General features: G+C 45.7%; 1 protein-coding gene across 2 annotated transcripts in view; it reads right to left on the bottom strand.

The window, feature by feature from the left end:
* The window catches only part of LOC147662018 (vitamin D3 hydroxylase-associated protein-like), a 720,315-nt gene that overhangs the window by 407,694 nt on the left and 293,295 nt on the right, over positions 1-19,326 (bottom strand). For both annotated transcript variants that reach the window (XM_086951181.1, XM_086951182.1), the window contains one exon: positions 17,461-17,604. In XM_086951181.1, the coding sequence (XP_086807307.1) occupies positions 17,461-17,604 (144 nt within the window). The remainder of the gene's footprint in view (positions 1-17,460; positions 17,605-19,326) is intronic.

The raw sequence follows: 19,326 nt of genomic DNA, 5'->3' as shown, positions 1-19,326 counted from the left end.
GTATTTATTTCTCCACACCCGCCTGCTCACTTTTTAAACTACCTCCTTTGTTCAAAATGGCTGGGGCCATAAAACTGTAGCAATAAATCCCCTCCGGTACCTCTGATGTCCACGAGGCTCCTCAGCTTAACTCCTCCACACAGAGATAAGAATCCCTCCCAGCTAGGTTTGAGCATTGCTTGCTCAAATAGAAAGTGAAATTCCTTCCCTTATGCTCAAAGTAATAGCAGCAGACAGAGGACTAAGATCTCTATCTCCCCTGCTAAGTTATAGCAGCAGACAGAGGACTAAAATCTCTATCTCCTCTATCGGCTCGGCCATCTCAGAATGTCTATCTTTGGCGAACATCATGGACTGTCATCTCTCACCATGTGACTTAAGGCCTTTTTAGACTACGCCTATTGACTGCACAATTTACACATCTTTGTGTCTTCACGTCGGATTATGATAAAGTGTCTGCCTTTAGAGTGGTATTTTATTTATATATTCCTAGTTGTATCTAGCACACCTCACTTTTTATTCACCTGTAATGCACCGATTGCTACCTCATATATTTTTGCCTTTACAGTGGTATTATATTTCCATATTCCTAATTGTACCTTGCACATCCTACTTTTTCTTCACCTGTAATGCACCGATTGTTATCTCATATATTTTAGGCTGCTCACTACTGACACTTTCTGTCCTATATAACTTGTTTGCAATTGTTTTTTGTTACTGACTCATGTACCTCATTCATTTTTTACATTTTTTATATCTCATAATCACCCCACCCGCCTGCTCACATTTTTAAACTATCTCCTTTGTTCTTCACCTGTATGCACCGATTGCTACCTCATATATTTTGGCTGCTCACTAGTGTCACTTTTGGTCTCATATAATTCTTGGTTGCAACTGTATTTTGCTACTGATTCATGTACCTCATTTATTTTTGACTACTCACTATTGTTATATAACATAACTTTTGTTGCAACTCCATTTTGCTACTGATTCATGTACTTCATGTATTTTTGACCACTCATTTTTGACTACTCACCATTGTCACTTTCGATTCAGGTATTTTACTGTCTGCATCGGTATTTCATTCTAGTATATCGTCAGTATTATACCTACATTTTATTCTGTACATGTTTGTAACCCACACCGACCTCACTTTTTATTCCTGTAATGCACCGACTAATTGCTCATATAGACATGTTACATTTATGCAACCTGTTCCCATTTAAAGTTTCATTACTGTATGCACCAATTACTACCTCATATACTTTGGCTGCTCATTAGTGTCACTGTTGTTCCATGCAACTGGTTATTATTGTCTGCGTTTGTATTCTGTTCCCGTATATCATTATTGTGCACCCTACATCTGTGCAACCCGCACCCACTACAATTTTTATTACTACCTCATATACTTTGGCTGCTCACTAGTGTCACTTTTATTCCATGAACCAGTGATTACTGGGCTCCCTCCCACACCTACCTATTCCGTCATCCCAACATGGAGCTCATCGGCAAGCACACATATAGAATCGACTACCCACCCGCACTCACCAAAAAAGCCGCTAAACGCTTTAAACACAACTTGCTGAGATCCCACCCTGAAACTCCCTTTGCAGACACCTACTTCTCACCGGTCAATGGTGCCGTGAACATTGATATCATCTTCCACACCATACGCAGAGCTCAATGGAGAAAAATGTTCCTCTCTTTACTCACTGTCTCCAACTCCAGGAAATCCACTCATGGCCGAACACTCTCCATCACACCATCCCAACTCTTCCCGGGCAGAACCACCATCACTATCTATAACAACTGGATTGTCCTAATCCAATCCACAGACAGGAACCTGGAACTACTAGACAACCTGTTCCCCACTTTCATACAGCACCTCTCCAAGCCGCGGACCCCCACTCATAGCACTCTCAGTCCTATCACCCTTGACCCCACAGCCCCCAACCACAACCATTCTAACTTAGCTCAGCCCCAAAACGATACGCAACTCCCCTCTACCCCCGGCACCTTAGTCATTCACCCACCTGCTGCAGCCACCTCACACTCCTCAATAACCGACTTAGATCTCTCCCACACATACACCAGCCACACCCCCTCCCCCCCACCAACACCATGACCTCCATTCATACCACTCCCATTCCGTTCACCCCTGACACCACAGCCCCCAACCACAATGCCTCTAACCTAGCTCAGCCCCAAAACGACACGCACCTCTCCTCTACCACCGGCACCTTAGTCATGCACCCACCTACGGCTGCTACACCACACCCCTCAATCACAGACATAGATCTTTCCCCCACTTACACCAGCAGTACCCCCTCCCCCCATACACCAGCCCACATTCCCATTCTCTTCACCCATGACATCACAGCTCCCACCCACAACCCGCCTAACCTAGTTCAGCACCAGATCGACATGCACACAGACAAACCCCACACTTTATCCCCCCCATTCTCAGCCCCCACTTCCACCCATTAATTAATCACACAGAACACACCGCCTCTATCAACTCAACTCCGCCTCCTCAAAGGAGAACCATACACAATCCCACTTTCCCCGCAATCTCACCCCCCACTACCCTACATGCACCCCCATCACCACTAACATACGCCCATCCTCCACCCTGCACTCTCCGCCTACCACCAATACCCTCCTCGATACCACCAACCTCCCCCCTATGTCATCCACCCCCAACCCTCCCATCCCCACCACCAACACATATCCCACACTAGAGTACTTTATGGCCTCCCTCCTCCAGCTCAAAGAAGACATTCACATCATCAAACAACTACTATGCACACACTCCAGTCACTCCTCACCCACCACCCTCCTCACGCTCAAAGAAGACATTCACATCATCAAACAACTACTCTACACACACCCCAGACACCCCTCACCCGCCTGCACCAGCACCACCCCTCCCAACAGGACCTCCACCCGGTCCGCTGACTCTCTCACTCAACGCCCCTCACACTGGACCTCAATCCCTGTTCACGATCGCGAAAACCGTCCCCACCGCTCCTGCAACCCACTATCGGACCTCGACACAGTCACCCTCCTCCGCTCCTACGACCCTGCTCCCCATAACAACATACCCACCACCCTTCGCGCCATTCCAACGATTCATCCAAATCCCCTTAGACCCACCACACTGAACAACAGAATTTCTATCCTTAGTAACCTGAGAAAAGTCCCCCTCTCTCTAGAACCCCCTTCCACTCTCGACACACCCCGTCTCAAATGCACCCTCCTCAACTGCAGATCGGCCTCTAGGCACTCCTCCGCAATCGCTGATCTCATCTTAACACTGGACCTTGACCTAATCATCATGACTGAAACCTGGCTAACTGAATCTTCTACACCTATAATGGACTTTCTAGTTCCCCCCAACTACCACATCACTAGACTAGACAGGGTTGGTCAAAAAGGTGGCAGAATTGCATGTATACACAGGAGTAACCTCTCTGTCCTGAAAGTAACCTCCCCTTCCCTACCCTCCCCAACCTCCAATGAATACATCTGCCTCGATATTATCAGTGAGGGCAAACCGATATGCACTCTTCACGGCATTTACCACCCACCAGGGGACAACCATACCTTCTCGCAGCAAATCATGGATTTGATCTCAACCAATTCCGGTCAACAACTCACACAAATATACCTTGGTGACTTCAACCTCCACTGGAACGATCATAATGACGCGGTGGTAAATAGTCTTAAAAATTTCCTCAACGCCCTTGACCTCACCCAAATATGCAACAGCTCGACCCACGAGAAAGGCTCTATCATTGACCTTATCATCTCCAAAGAGGACTCTATTCAACTCGAATCTATCCAACCCTGTGACTGATCAGATCATCATATTGTCACATTCTTCATCAAGGAAAAAGTCAAATTTAACCCGGTTCAATCCTTCAAGCCCAAAGTCTAGAAAAGAGACCTGAAAAAACTCAACCCAAACTCTCTACCCCCCAACAGCTGCAACCTCCTACTTCTTCCTACCGGCGTTACGAATGTCCAATCCTTGACTGAGCACTATCTCAACGCTATTCCCTCAATAGTTAATGAAGCTGCACCTATGCAGCTAAAAAGAGCCTCCACAAAAATGTCCAATCCCTGGTACGACGGGAGTCTCAATGACGATAGACGGGCCATGCGAATGGCAGAGCGCACCTGGAGATCAGCTCCCTCCGCACTGCACCTAAAAACGCTGAAGAAAAAGAGAAATGCCTACTTCAGGAAAATAAAACGCTCAAAATCAGATTTCTTCAGCCGTCAGCTCGACCAAGCCAAAAATCGTCCGAGAAAGCTGTTTGAGCTAATCAGAACACAATCCAAGGAACAACCCCAACCACTTAGCACTTTGGGCAAAGCACCCTCCTGTGAAGACTTTGCCTCTTTCTTTATCCAAAAAACCGATAACATAAAGAACGATCTCCTCATTGACGCAAGTCTTTACCCCAAACCCCACTGCACAGCACCCACTGAACCAAAAAACAATGCTACATGGTCATCCTTTGTCACCTATTCGGAAGAAGAAATTGGTAGACTGCTCAGCACTGTGAAACCAGCCAATCACCTCACGGACCCCCTTCCTGCTAACGCTGTCAAAGACCTTACCTCGTCGCTCCTCCCACTCTGGACTAAAATTATTAACAGTTCACTTCAACAAGGGACCATCCCCGACGCCCTCAAAGTTGGACAAGTCACACCTCTACTAAAGAAACCTACAGCCGACCCCTCTGATCTAAATAATTACCGCCCCATTACCAATATTCCGACTCTTGCCAAACTGTTGGAAAAATGCGCACAAATACAATTGACCAAACACATTAATCAGTTTGAGCTACTCAACCCTCATCAATTATGCTTCAGAGCAGATCACAGTACAGAAACTGCTATGACTCACATAATTGACGACGCCCTTCAAATCTTAGATCAAAATGATACCTGCCTCCTCATCCTTCTTGATCTCTCTTCTGCATTCGACACCGTCAAACATGAGAATTTACTCGAACTATTAAACACAAGCATGGGTCTATCTGGAACTGTGCTCAAGTGGTTCACGTCCTTTCTACACAACAGATCGCAGAAATTCAAGAGTAACAACTTGATGTCTTCGCCAATACCTGTATCGCTAGGCATCCCACAAGGATCCTCCCTATCCCCAACTTTGTTTAACCTGGTTATGGAACCTCTCACCACCTTGCTAGAAGCATCCAATGTTCACTTCCACATGTACGCCGATGACACCCAACTTTATCTCAAATTACAATCACCCAAAGACATTACGCTCTTGAATTCAACAATCAGAAGCACCCAATCCTGGCTGGCCGCTAATCATCTCAAACTCAATGCTCTTAAAACAGAGTTCCTCTTGATCTCACCTCCCGCGAAGATCACTACCGCTCAAACTTGGCTTAAACACCTAACGGCACTCAATGTTCATCCCACCATCGTGGACTCAGCAAAATCTTTAGGCATAACACTTGACACCAACCTCAATATGCAGGAACACATCAACAAAGCAACTAAGGGTGCGAACTACTAGATCAATACCTTAAGGAAACTCAAACTCTTCCTTCCAGCCAAAGATTTCCAAACTGCGGTACAAGCACTAGTCATCCCTCGAATAGATTATGGCAGCATCGCCCTCTGCGGTCTCTCCCTAACTACTACGGCACCCATAAGAGCTTCTCTAAACGGCGCTGCGAGACTCATCACTGGATCAAAAAAAAACACTTGCACATTTCCCCTGACTTAAAATCCCTGAACTGGCTGCCTTTTGAAGCCAGAATACATCTGAAAATCGCTTGCATGACGCACAAGGCTGTCCACCTGAGCTCACCCGGATACCTCGCTCAGAAGCTGATGATTTCTGGAGGCTCCAGAAACACTAGAGGCACAAACAATCTTTTGCTAAAGCCCCAAAGATTCCGCAAGGAAAAAACCTATAAACGCTCCTTCTCAGGACCGGCACCCAGGATCTGGAATTCACTCCCCCCTGAAACCAGGCTCATCTCCTCTACCATACATTTTAAGAAAGAAGTAAAAGCTATCCTCATGGCTAAATACACTTGAATTATTATTGGGGATGATTTTTACAGACGCTGTACCATCCAGTTCTACTGATCTTTTTGCATTTTTGTGTGACTCGTGTTATTGACTTACCTGATTGTTTACGCTACCACTTATTTTTACTTGTATCACTATTGATGTATCTGTTTGACTATGCTCCCGCATGTACCTTCCCCACCCCAATTGTTACTTACTCACATGTTGTACCCTTAGTCTGTAAAGCGCTCTGATATCTGCAAAGATCTTGTTCGCGCTATATAAAACTTTCAAAATAAATAAATAAATATCCTGAACTTTCTCTGGATCCGGGTTGACTCCTTTGGTGGAGAATGTGTATACAAAGAACTGGTGTTTTTTCTTTCGAAACTCACACTTTTCTCTGTGGAGAGTGAGCCCAGCATCGCGTAGGGGTTGGAGCACTTGTGTAAGTCGGGCATTGTGTTCGGGAAGTGACTTCGCGTGTATCATGATGTCATCACTTACATTGGTCACCCCTTGAATTTCCATGATCAGTTCATGTATAACATTTTGAAAAACTTCAGCCGCACTTGATACTCCAAAGCTCAACCGGGTTTACCGTCGTAACCCCACATGAGTTGAGAAAGTGGTGATATTTCTCGATGCCTCATCAAGTACCAGTTGATGGTACGCTGACCGTAGATCCAACTTTGAGAACCAGCAGGCTCCAGCCATCACCCCAATGAGACCATCAATGGTCGGGGTGATGTTTCGCTCCCGTTTGATCGCTGCATTTGGCAGGCGCATATTATTGCAGATCCTTACTGCCCCAGGCTGTTTCGGTTTCCTCGTGACCACGGAGTGGGAGCAGAAATGTTCTCGATGATTCCAGCAGCCTCCAGATTCTTAAGTTCTTCCTCTACTTGTGGGCGGAGATGAAATGCTATTCTTCGATGTCGCAGAGCGACAGGCTGAACTGTGGGATCAACGTGAAGGTGAATCTCCTTTCTTCGGAATCGGCCAATTCCCTTGAAGACTTCTGCAAATTCATCAAGAAGATGCTGTATGAATTCATGATGTACACTGAAGGCGAATGTCACCACTCCAAGGTCTTCGGCCGCCCGACAGCCCAACAGCATTCCTTGCCCATCTTTTGTGACATACACATTGGTGTTGACAGTCCGTTCTCCATGTGCTATGGAAGTCCTAAACCTCCCTAGAATCTTCAGCGGGGTTTCCTGTCCATAAGCAAACACCGTGATCGTGGAAGGACGCAGTGCAGGTGCGGGACTCAGAGTCCGATGTAAAGCAGCTGCCATGATATTTATGGTAGCACCAGTGTCCACCACAGCCATCAATTCTTGAGATCCCACACAGATGTTACATTGTGACAACTGACGGGCCTTCGGGTGGTAGTGCCAATCATGTGCACTTTGTGTACCACTTTCTCTTCCTCCTCATCATCGTCCATGTCGCTTGGAGTTTGATCCATTCCGATACCGCATTAGCCCTTTGTCGTGGCCATCGGTACTTCTTGAATCGGCATACTTTTTCGAAATGATTAAATGTTCCACATTCAGAACATTTCTTCCCTTTTGCTGGGCACTCTGCTGGAGGGTGTGGTGGCCCACCACAGTAACCACACATCTTAGCTGGTCCGGCTACCGCAGTATTGGGACCTTTTTTTGTCCACTTGGTCACAGGTCTAGTGGTCACTGCATTGACCGGCTCCGTTTTCAGCCTCCATGTGAGCAGCCCGGGCTTTGGAGAGGATGTCAGCAAGCGGTTTGCCAGATTCTTCTAGAATGCGTTCTCGATGTTTGGCTGACACGCACCCCTGAATTTTTTGACCTCTTATTTCTTCCGTAGTGTCCTGGTACCCACATGTGGAGGCGAGGTTCTTCAGCCTTGCATGATATGTGTCTAGCGATTCACCTGGAAGTTGTCGTGCCTGCCTAAATATAAACCTCTCGTAGTCCTGGTTAGCCATGGGCTCAAAGCACCCATTTAGCGCATTTGTTAAGGTGTGGTGGTTCTTGGGGGTGATTTCTACAATAGTTTTGACGATGTTGTGGATGTCTTTCCCGCCGAGGTGCAAGAGCATTGCACGTTTTTGATCCTAGTGTACCTTAGTGGCCTAAAAAATATTTGTACTCGATCCACCCAATCTTTCCATTTGGGCGCAAGGGAGGACGGGGACACTTCTAATATGAAGGGCTCTACCGGCGGTATCTGTGCCATGATTCCGTTTTTTTTTTCCAGTACTGTAAATCCTTCCAGGGTAAGTACGTCCAACAATTTACCCCTCAGCTGCCTTTTTTTATTTTTCCTTTACAGTGCAAGTAGGTAGTTATCCTAATAATGGCACACTAGATGTTTAGGGAGAGCCAAATTATGAATATAGTAATTTCTCTGAGTTATAATTATGTGTCCTTGTTGTTTCCGAATTATTTATTTGTTGTGCTGTGTCTCAACACTCTAATCAATGTTATTGTGTGGCCTTTTTCCTCCTAGCACAATTTTCTCTTTTTATTTAAGGCTTTTCCTCTAATGAACCTTTCATTCCATTAGGGTCTTTCCTCTAATGTTCCTTATTTCCTAGTGAGGGCCTTTCCTCTAATGTGAGAGGAGCTTAACTGTGCCTTCCGAAACTGCCTTTCACTCCTGGGCCGGCCGTGGGTCCAGACGAGCGTGGCTGTGTATTCCTTGCCCCCAAAGTACTTTTCCAACCTTTGGCCTCAAAGCAGCAGCATTACCAGGCCGCCGCTGCTTCAACAATCAGACTGCCCTCGCGCCGATCGTCAGAATCGGGTGGGGCAGCTTGGCAGGCTTTGGGGATGGGGCGCGTGATCGTGCGGTCACGCACAGCCACAGGCACAACCGCCGGGACCCCACACGCAGCGAGCAGTCTCCCTTCAGGCCACAGCAGGCAGACGCCACAGGCATGGCACAGAACAGGAAAGACTTCTCCGATCACAGATCGGCAGCAGCAGATGGGCGAGCTGTCGGGGCACGAGCGCCGCGAGCACCAGGACATGCTCGCGACCACCTCACTGACAGACGGACACAAGGGCAAGCCCACCCTCGCTGCCAGTTGTTGTGTCGGGCGCAGTGGCAGCACCGACACAATCGGGGGCAGTTTCACAATATACAGGTGAGTGGGGACTAAATGAAAGACACTCGTATATTTGACTGCAGGGTTTGGTCTCCGTCGCCCGAACTGGCATAAGTCGATGTGCCCCTTAACTTTATTGAACATAGGTCACGTGGGCAACACACATGTCGCATGGGTGTGGCAGTCTGACGTCACGACATTACAGCCGGCAAACACAGGAACCGTCATGGCTGTTAAAGGTCTAGCTATGCCACTGCCTGCAAAATGGCCTTTTGGTATATACAAACCCCATTTTGCTGGCTAGTGATAGCATTTCCAACTCACAAAATGGTTATACCAGCTAATTCTAAACTGCAATTAGGAAAGGGTGCGAAAGAGGAATTATTTTCCAATTGCAATTGGATATGATAGTATTAAGGGTTTTTACCAACCTTGCAAAATCAACAGTTGATGGACAGAATACAGAACATTGTCATACATTCACCCCAGTGCAGAGATCTGGGCCTAAATCCTGAATATGAATCTGATTCTTATGCCTTTATCAGGATATTATTGATTATAACCTCACAAGGGCATAAATCGGGAATATAGAATTAGGGTCCTAGATATGAACACGACATGAGCATACCCATCCCACTCGGGGGTGACAAATGCAAAAACAACATTTGATGGACAGAATGCAGAACATTGTCATACATTCACCCCAGTACAGAGATCTGGGCCCAAATCCATCACTTTTTTGCACTCCACACCACCCCAGTTCAGACATGGCCACATGCAAATCAGCCTTGACCCTGTGCCTCATGGGAACAGTCCAGCCAGAACTACCAACCATGTCTTTCTTGGACCGGAATCAAGCATCCTAGGACCGGTTTCTGGCTATCAGCCGTCTTCAGCCAGGATAGCTTGACTCCAGTGGTGTGGAGAGCATGGGACTAACGTCTGAGCGTAGTGTAGTTCCTATTTTCCCAATAGGCTCTGCGCATTGGAATAACATAAACAGCAGTGTAGACGTAGGACTGAGGTTAACTAGGTCTTTACTGACTATCTTAAACTTAATTTAGGTTTGCCCCAGCTAGCTCAGAGGTCACTGGAAAACTTTCTCGAATGAATAGGGAGGGTTTAGCTTCCCCGGCTCAGACAAGAAGGGATTCAGTTTCTGACAATCGCATAAACATGACAACTTTGCTCCCTCAGAATAAGAGTGTATCTCTAGAGTCGTGTGAAAACAATAGACAGCTATTTCACTCAGTCAGCAGTCAATACTTAGTTTCACCAGAGTGCAGAGAAATAGAGAGTCAGGCGTTTTCAATAAAAAGGTGTTATTTATTGAGCAGTCTACTTTCTCATGCAAGAGAAATGAATTGCCACAATTGCAATACTTATCATAAAGTAAAGTGCGTACAGTAAAAGTAGTATTATGAAATAATACTGTAAAAGCATAGATATGGTTTCTTAGCCATATGATACTTTAAAATGGATAAAATATATACATACATAAATACATTGACTAACGTACTCAACTGGTGCTTCTAACTAAGCCTACTCCTGGTGTACCTGACCTAAGCCTAATACGTGGGAAGGGATGAGTAAGTAGCAGTTTAAGTTAAGTTGGGTAAGATTATTTTACCAAGAATCTGCATCAAGAATTCTCTTAAGGGTTTAGTCAGCTCCGTACCTTGGTAATAGAATGTGGGGGGTCTGGTATCTCTTTCCTCAGTACTCTATATTCCAGCAACCCGCAAGGGTGGGCTGGAAACACCGGAGCTGGATTTTCTCGGCTGGAGAAAAAGACAGCGTCTCTCTCAGTGTGTCAAACAGGAGGGGCGGCTTCCGTGGGCACTCGCATCAGCTGGGCTCTCGGGCAAGTAAATGGCCGCTCTGCTCCAAACCACTGTGTGTTTTCTTAAGGCAACTGTTGGTATTTTATACCTGGAAGGTGCCGGGTTTGACGTAAGGTTGGACATAAGACGTCACTAAGAACTAACAGTTCTTTCTGGACTTCAGGAGATCTTGTTCAAATCAAAACAAAAGCAGGGGGGTTTCCCGGGCTGCTGGAGGCTTGGTTTGTTTAAAGAGCGCATTGTGCTTTCTAGGAGTCGATGGAAGTAGCCGTGCTGTGCTTTGGATTGCATGAGCTATTACTGAATATGAATCTGAGTCTTATGCCTTTATCAGGATATTATTGATTATAACTAGGGCTCCCGGTTTTATGGTATTTATTTTTTCACCATTTCCGTCTGTATTTATCCATATTTATTTTTTGGTCATTTTTTCTGTATTTATCCACATTTATTTTTGTCGCAAGTAAATGATGTAGCTGGAGCTAGTATTTTTCCACATTTATGCGAAAGGGGCTATGTAGAGATTGTAACGCCTGCACACACTTAGAAGGTTACCAAACAAAATTGAAAACACTGGAAGACATAACATTCTATTTTAAACAGAAAGTGTGCATTTATTGTACTGACATCTGAGGCAGATTACGTAGGTATCGTTAAACAGCTCGTTCTAAGAGGGAGTGATGTTTGATGCAGCCTCTCTTTTGGCATGTTTGAAATAATTGTTATTCAGATGGCATCACACACGCACTGTGGTACAAAATATCCCCTGAAAGTTACCTGCAACATTTGTGATGCAGAGAGCAAGCGCAGCGTTAATGAGTACGATTAGAAAAGGAATGAAGAATGCATGAAAGCATGGGAAAATACTTTTGCAAGGGCAACCTCAAGAAAGGAAAGAGACTGCGATCCACAACTCTCGACGGAGATGGAAAATTGCATAGAATGAGCTGGCATTCCACGTGTAAACATTTAAAAAAAATAAAAAAGATATTGTGCGTTTTCTTTAAACGGGGTCTCCATACAGTCTGTACACTGGCAGTATGTTAATTGTTTTATTTCTCAAAGCCTGCCACCTGCTGTTGAGCACAACACTACCAGCTAACAGTCCTCTCTGCCTTGCCGCCACTGATTGTATTCGAAGGCTACCTTAGTTGCGCAGACCCCAGCAGGCCCCGTCAGATGATGCCTAAAATTCTACCAGTGAGGCGGCCTCCTAATGCACCCATTACCACCTCCTGCTGGGCTATAAGGCATTACTAGAATGGACACATGCTGCTTAAAAGGTTAAGTACTTGCATTCCTTACAGCGTCCCCCACCCCTTTAACATGCAAAATCTACTACCACCTACTGCTTTGTGCTTCTACCTTAGCAGTTCACTTAAAGGGGCCTGAGTGATGTAGATTAGTAAGAGAAGCAAGGCGCGGTAACCCTCTGCAGGAGTGAGGCTGCAACGCACTGTTTGTCAGTATTTTCCCGTTTCTAAGTTATAAATACAGACAAAGGAAAAATAGTTTTCCGTCTGTATTTATATGTAAATATCCGTTTAAACGGAAAACCGGGAGCCTTAATTATAACCTCACAAGGGCATAAATCGGGAATATAGAATTAGGGTCCTAGATATGAACACGACATGAGCATACCCATCCCACTCGGGGTGACAAATGCAAAAACAACAGTTAATGGACAGAATGCAGAACATTGTCATACATTCACCCCAGTAGAGAGATCTGGGCCTAAAGCCATCACTTTTTTGCCCTCCACACCTCCCCAGTTCAGACATGGCCATATGCAAATCAGCCTTGGCCCTGTGCCTCATGGGAACAGTCCAGCCCGAACTGCCAAGCCATGTCTTTCCTGGACCTTAATCAAGCATCCTAGGACCGGTTTCTGGCTATCAGCCGTATTCAGCCAGGATAGCTTGACTCCAGTGGTGTGGAGAGCATGGGACTCACGTCTGAGCATACCCATCCCACTCTGGGTGACAAATGCAAAAACAACAGTTAATGGACAGAATGCAGAACATTGTCATACATTCACCCCAGTACAGAGATCTGGGCCTAAATCCATCGTTTTCTTGCACACCACACAACCACAGTTCACACATGGCCATATGTTAATCAGCCTTGACCCTGTGCCTCATGGGAGAAGTCCAGCCCGAACTGCCATGCCATGTCTTTCCTGGACCGGAATCAAGCATCCTAGGACCGGTTTCTGGCTATCAGCCGTCTTCAGTCAGGATAGCTTGACTCCAGTGGTGTGGAGAGCATGGGACTCACGTCTGAGCATACCCATCCCACTCGGGGTGACAAATGCAAAAACAACAGTTGATGGACAGAATGCAGAACATTGTCATACATTCACCCCAGTACAGAGATCTGGGCCTAAATCCATTGTTTTCTTGCACTCCGACACCACCCCAGTTCAGACATGGCCATATGCAAATCAGCCTTGACCCTGTGCCTCATGGGCACAGTCCAGCCCGAACTGCCAAGCCATGTCTTTGCTGGACCGGAATCAAGCATCCTAGGACCAGTTTCTGGCTATCAGCCTTCTTCAACCAGGATAGCTTGACTCCAGTGGTGTGGAGAGCATTGAACGCACGTCTGAGCATACCCATCCCACTCAGGGTGACAAAAGCAAAAACAACAGTTGATGGACAGAATGCAGAACATTGTCATACATTCCCCCAAGTACAGAGATCTGGGCCTAAATCCATCGTTTTTTTGCACCATCCACACCACCCCAGTTCAGACATGGCCATATGCAAATCAGCCATGACCCTGTGCCTCATGGGAACAGTCCAGCCCGAACTGCCAAGCCATGTCTTTCCTGGACCGGAATCAAGCATCCTAGGACCGGTTTCTGGCTATCAGCCGTCTTCAGCCAGGATTGCTTGACTCCAGTGGTGTGGAGAGCATGGGACTCACGTCTGAGCATACACATCCCACTCAGGGTGACAAATGCAAAAACAACAGTTGATGGACAGAATGCCCGAACTTCCAAGCCATGACTTTCCTGGACCGGAATCAAGCATCATAGGACCGGTTTCTGGCTTTCAGAATGGGACTCACGTCTGAGCATACCCATCCCACTCGGTGCATTTTGTCACCCCGAATGAAGTAATGCTAACATAAAATTTGCCGCATTACGTTGCATGATTTGCCTTTTCATGCCGTAAAATTTAGGGAACCCTGCACCATAATTCGGTCCAGTGGCCCTGACTATAGGAGACCCTGGAAAGAAACCCAGTGGTGAGCATAAGAAAGGAATGTTTTTGTGTCAATCGACCACGGCAAATCTGTTGGTGACACTGACATGTGGCCAATTTGTTGAAGAAAGAGCATCACAAGTTCACAGAAAATCAATAACTTGAACTGAATGACAGAATCACTGAAACCAGTTAGGTCAGTGTTGCTAGCTTAAAGACTTTAGTCTTTTCCTGTTTAGCAGGAACAAATGGGGAAACTGGTGCTTTTGCTTAATAACCAGTTAGGTGGGGAGGGTCAGACGTCTGTTCTATGCCAAGTAGTCACAACTATCTTAAGTCACTTATGGACATGCTCCATATTCAAATAGGTTTCCTATGTTGATGAGATGCTGCTCTAGCTATGTCCCAATAGGAAGTCTTGGCATTGTTCCTGATATCCTCCAATTGGCGCTTGATTAGATGAGCACCAGTGTTTTTTGCCTAAGTAAATTCACACAGGGAGTCCTAAAGTGTTATTGACTCGCGCACAGCCATTGTTGAGATCCATGTTCCATCTGCTTCTTTGCCCTTTTCCATACTTATCTGGGCTGAAGTGTGAAGAGCTAGCATGTGATTGGGTTATGCATCTGGATACGATTTCTCAGATGGAGACAGTAGAACATGTTACACGCTTTAGCAACATTGCATTTTACCCTCTTGTCTCATATTGAGGTTAGTGTAACTCAAAACTTGACAATGCTACATTTATTTGGAGTTTTCGGACGTGGCAGATTGGCATTCCTGGAGCTTGCAGCGCAAAGTCAAGCTAATGATCTGTCAGTTTTGTTATTCTAATTTCTGGTACATTACCAACTAAATGATCAGCCCCTGTCAGATAGAAGATGGAAATTGTACCTCTTTAGTCGCATGTGCAATTCCTCGAGCTATCTGGGACTACATGTGAACCCTGGAATGAACTCTCTATGTGAGAATGCATCTTTTCAACATAGTTTTGCAGGACGAGGGAGGGTACCACCTTTTACCTATGATATTCACCATTGGGCTGAGAAAACAGATTCCTCAAATAGGTCCCCGGTTGGAGGACTAATCACCTATACAGATAATACGCTTTTACTTTCCATCATATCATTCTGCTTTGTAAAGTGATAAAAACTGCTTTGAAAAAAATTAATTTGCATTTCTACACCCTCCATGCAGCTCATGAGGAAAAACACCCATGAGATAATATTACCACCTTCAAATAGCTCCCATTCACCATTTCCTTGAACGCAAACAGTCCACTAGACCTCCTCAAGTCCTCCCTGGGTTCTAGGTTTTTTTGTTTTTTGTTTTTTTTGTTCTGTAATGCATTTCATCGCCTTGTACTGTCCAATCCAATTCTTACGGCCAGATTCATGAAAGACCCGTTTTGCGAGTCTGAAATAGCGATTCATAAGCAATCGCTATTACAGACTCGCAAAACGGGATTCATGTAGGAATCGCAAAAATAAATGTGATTCCTACACATTCCTTATTTGCGATTAGCAAATTGCTAATCGCAAATAAGGAATAACTCCCCATTCATTCCTATGGGCCAAAAGGCACATAGGAATGAATGGGGAGTATTCCTTATTTGCGATTAGCAATTTGCTAATCGCAAATAAGATAGCGATTGAAAGGGTGCCAGGGGTGTCCAAAGGACACCCTGTAACACCCCTGAAATGTAGAATTACACAGATGTTACACACACACATGTCCAAAGGACATGTGTGTGTGTAACATGCAACTTAGAAAAATGCTTTTAAAAGCATTTTTCTAAGTTTTCGCTATTTACCACAAGGTTTGACCTCGCGGTAAATAGCGGCCCGAAATTGCGAATTCGCAATTTTTAAATGTTTCAAGAATAGCATTTAAGGAATCTCTAATAGAGATTCCTTAAATGCTATTCCTCGCAAATTTGCGAGTTCTTAAATAATGAATTTTGCATTTGGGATGATGAATACCAAATGCAAATATTGCACTCGCAAAGGGCCAGATTCTCAGAATCTGGCCCTTTGCGAGCGCAATTGAGCTTGATGAATCAGGCTGTTAGTGTTTGAAATACTGGGTTTCTCCAAACACCCCTTCTAAGCCCCTATGTACATGCTAATGTAATGACCCAACAGCACTTCTGTTTGAGAAACTAAGGAAATAAAACGTATACTATAATCAGATATCACACAGAACTTAAGAAAAACAAAACACATTTAAAAAGAATGAGAGCCGAAATTTGGAATATGTGATATTTTCGGCATTCAGCAAAATACCTCATTCCATTCTGCCCTCCTCATAATCAGTGCTAAAGATACCCTCATTGGTGTAGGGTAAGGTAACATAGGCTAAAATGTAAACCTCTGTATGAATGTGAACCTGAAACTCACGATGTAAAATCCTCACTCACCCTGTAACAGATGCACAAAGTCCAGCCCAAGAGCCATTTCATTGACCCTGGTGTAATCACAGGTAGTTTACGGTATTTCATGTCATGATTGTCACACAAAAAGCCTGAGATTTATTTATTTATTTTAGTGTTTTACAGAGCGCCAACTTGACCCGTTAGGGTATCAGAGCGCTTTACAGAGTCAAAGAATCATACAATAGGCAGGATATCACAAGAGTACTGTAAAACAGGGAGGAGGGGGGGCTGGATACAAGAGGGATGGGAGTGTACAAGGATAGTCAATATTACAGTTGCTGAGGACAGACCCCCGGTTTACATCACATCGTGTAATTGAGAGACTTCGGCCGCGTAAATATCACACGGCCGGACCAGGGAAGAATCAGAACAAACCAAACACGAGGGGATGTGGTTTGCATTACACGCTATTTTACACTATTTGTTTTAGCTGGAAATGCGTCCTCGCGTCCAATAAGGACACACGGATGCATTTTGAGCTAAAAAGAGTGTGACATTTGAAAGAGTATTTGGAAAATAATGGCAATTTCACGATTTTTGAGTCATTTCTGCGGAGGCCTAATCATAGCTCCATTCCAGTATGCTGAAGAACACATTGCTTCTCCTTTAAAGATTGTTACAACCTGTACAGACCATTTTTCAAAATATCAGAGAGAATTAGATTCACATAAATTGAATGCATGTGTGAATAAATCCATGCATTCAAACAATATCTAAGCATGGCAATCTAGTCTTTGCAGCGATTTTTTAAAATTAAGAAAGTAATACACGTTGTGACAAAAACAAAAAATAAATAAATAAATGCAGCAGTACCTTGTAAGGAATGGATTGCTTGATGCTGAATGGTATTCCGTAAAGCGGCCCCTTCTCTGCCTTTGATTTGAGTTCTCGAACCTGAGACTCGCATTCCTGTAGAAAATCTGTCAAACAGTTCACTTCCTTGTTCACCTCCAAGGCCTGAAATAAAGGTAAACAAGGAGGACATTTATTAGAAACACAAAACTGTTCGTACAGCCCGCCTTGAGCTGCCATCATTCTACAGATCTTTTCAGTCCCATGACGTTTGGCAGTGCACAGAAACCCTTCCTGCCTCATTAGAGAAAGAACCACCAGTGGTAACTGGATAATACTGGGGAGGGGGACAGAGCACAGGTGTCTGGAGGGTTGTTGGAAGTTCAAGCAGTGATTGATGTATGCTGGTCCTTGATTTTGAAGCACTTAGTAGGTGTGGGTCGGTTTATTTAATTGACATCTCTTCTGAATGGGGGGCCAGTGGAGCTTCTTGAAGTGAGGGGTGATGCTCTATTACTTACCGGTAATCTTCATTACTCCGGGTCCCGTTGTCCGCGTCCCATTCATAACTATGTGGAGATAACCTTCTCCCGACAGAAAAAAAGAATCAGAAAAATGCTGGGACAATCACCCCGCCCCTCCCACCAGGAGTACATAAGGGGTACTTACCCAGCATTCTGCCTGAACAACCAAGCCCAAAACAGCAAGTCCGGCTATCCGGGAGGGTGTATGAAGGGGACGAGGACAGCAGGACCCACTGTAATGAAGATTACTGGTAAGTAATAGAGCATTACCCCCAGGTTCCTTATGTCCTCGTCCCATTTATAACTATGTGTAGAATACCAAAGCAGAAAAGCCAGCCTTCCCAAACAAAACAAAAGCCAACCCAGGAATTTACATCAAGGCAGAAACCGCAGGAAGCAAAAAGCAGAACCAGCGACAAGAGGGAGCCCCACCAATACTGGACGCACCCAACAAAAAACAACGGGAGAGCATCCAGACGACCAGACCGACAACCCCAGAGGTCACCAGAGAAGGGGAGAGCAAGGAAAGCAAGAAGAAAAAACAACGAGGAGGCCACCCAAAGAGAAAGCCCAAGAGCCAACAGGCCAGCAAGCCAGAACCAGACAACAGGAGCCAAACCCAGGCACAGAAGACCCGTGCCAGCCAAACTCAGGGGACAAGAGGGCCAGAGAAATGCGAAGCCCCAACCAACAAAAACCAAAGTCGTCCCTTGGAAAAAAAGGGCTGAGAAGCCCACCAAGGGCAGGACCAAACCAGAAGAGAACCTCATCCAGAAACCCAAGCTGGCAACCCCACCCAGGAGGGAAGTCATCCCCAGGGAGGAAAGGCCACAGGCAAAAACCCCGGGGGCCAGGACTGCAACAACCAGGTCCAGGACACAGCCAAGAACCACGCAGAAGGGCAGGCAAAGGCAACATGGAAAGGGACCATGAGAGGCAGAACAGCAGCAGGATAACAGAGACAACAACCAGCACTGCAGCCACAGGCACATCAACCAGGATAAGCCACAGGCAGAGACCCCCAGTGGCACTGGAGCCCAGAGCACCACTCCAGAGACACAGGGATGGCCAAGCCCAGGCCAGGGTCGAGAAATCCCTACAAATGACCCAGACCCACAGCTTCCCGCAAAACCGGAGTGGAGGCCAGAATACCACCAGGAACAAGATCCCCACCTCGACAGACAGCCCAAGGCAGCCACGAAGGCAACGCCAGAGCTGAGAAGAAAGAGCACAGTCCTGAAGTTCAAGGAGAAGAACGCAGTGCAAACCCATCAAAAAAGAAACACAACTGCAACAGTGCCTGTGCCATTGGCATAATGGAGGCAGAACACAGGACCCGAGTAGAGCCCAACAAGAGGCCCCA

The sequence above is a fragment of the Lissotriton vulgaris genome, unplaced genomic scaffold (genome assembly GCF_964263255.1).
Source record: "Lissotriton vulgaris unplaced genomic scaffold, aLisVul1.2 SCAFFOLD_770, whole genome shotgun sequence".
In the NCBI taxonomy this organism is placed as follows: Eukaryota; Metazoa; Chordata; class Amphibia; order Caudata; family Salamandridae; genus Lissotriton; species Lissotriton vulgaris.
The sequence above is the reverse complement of the archived record's forward strand: the minus strand, read 5'-3'. Positions and strand labels throughout refer to the sequence as shown.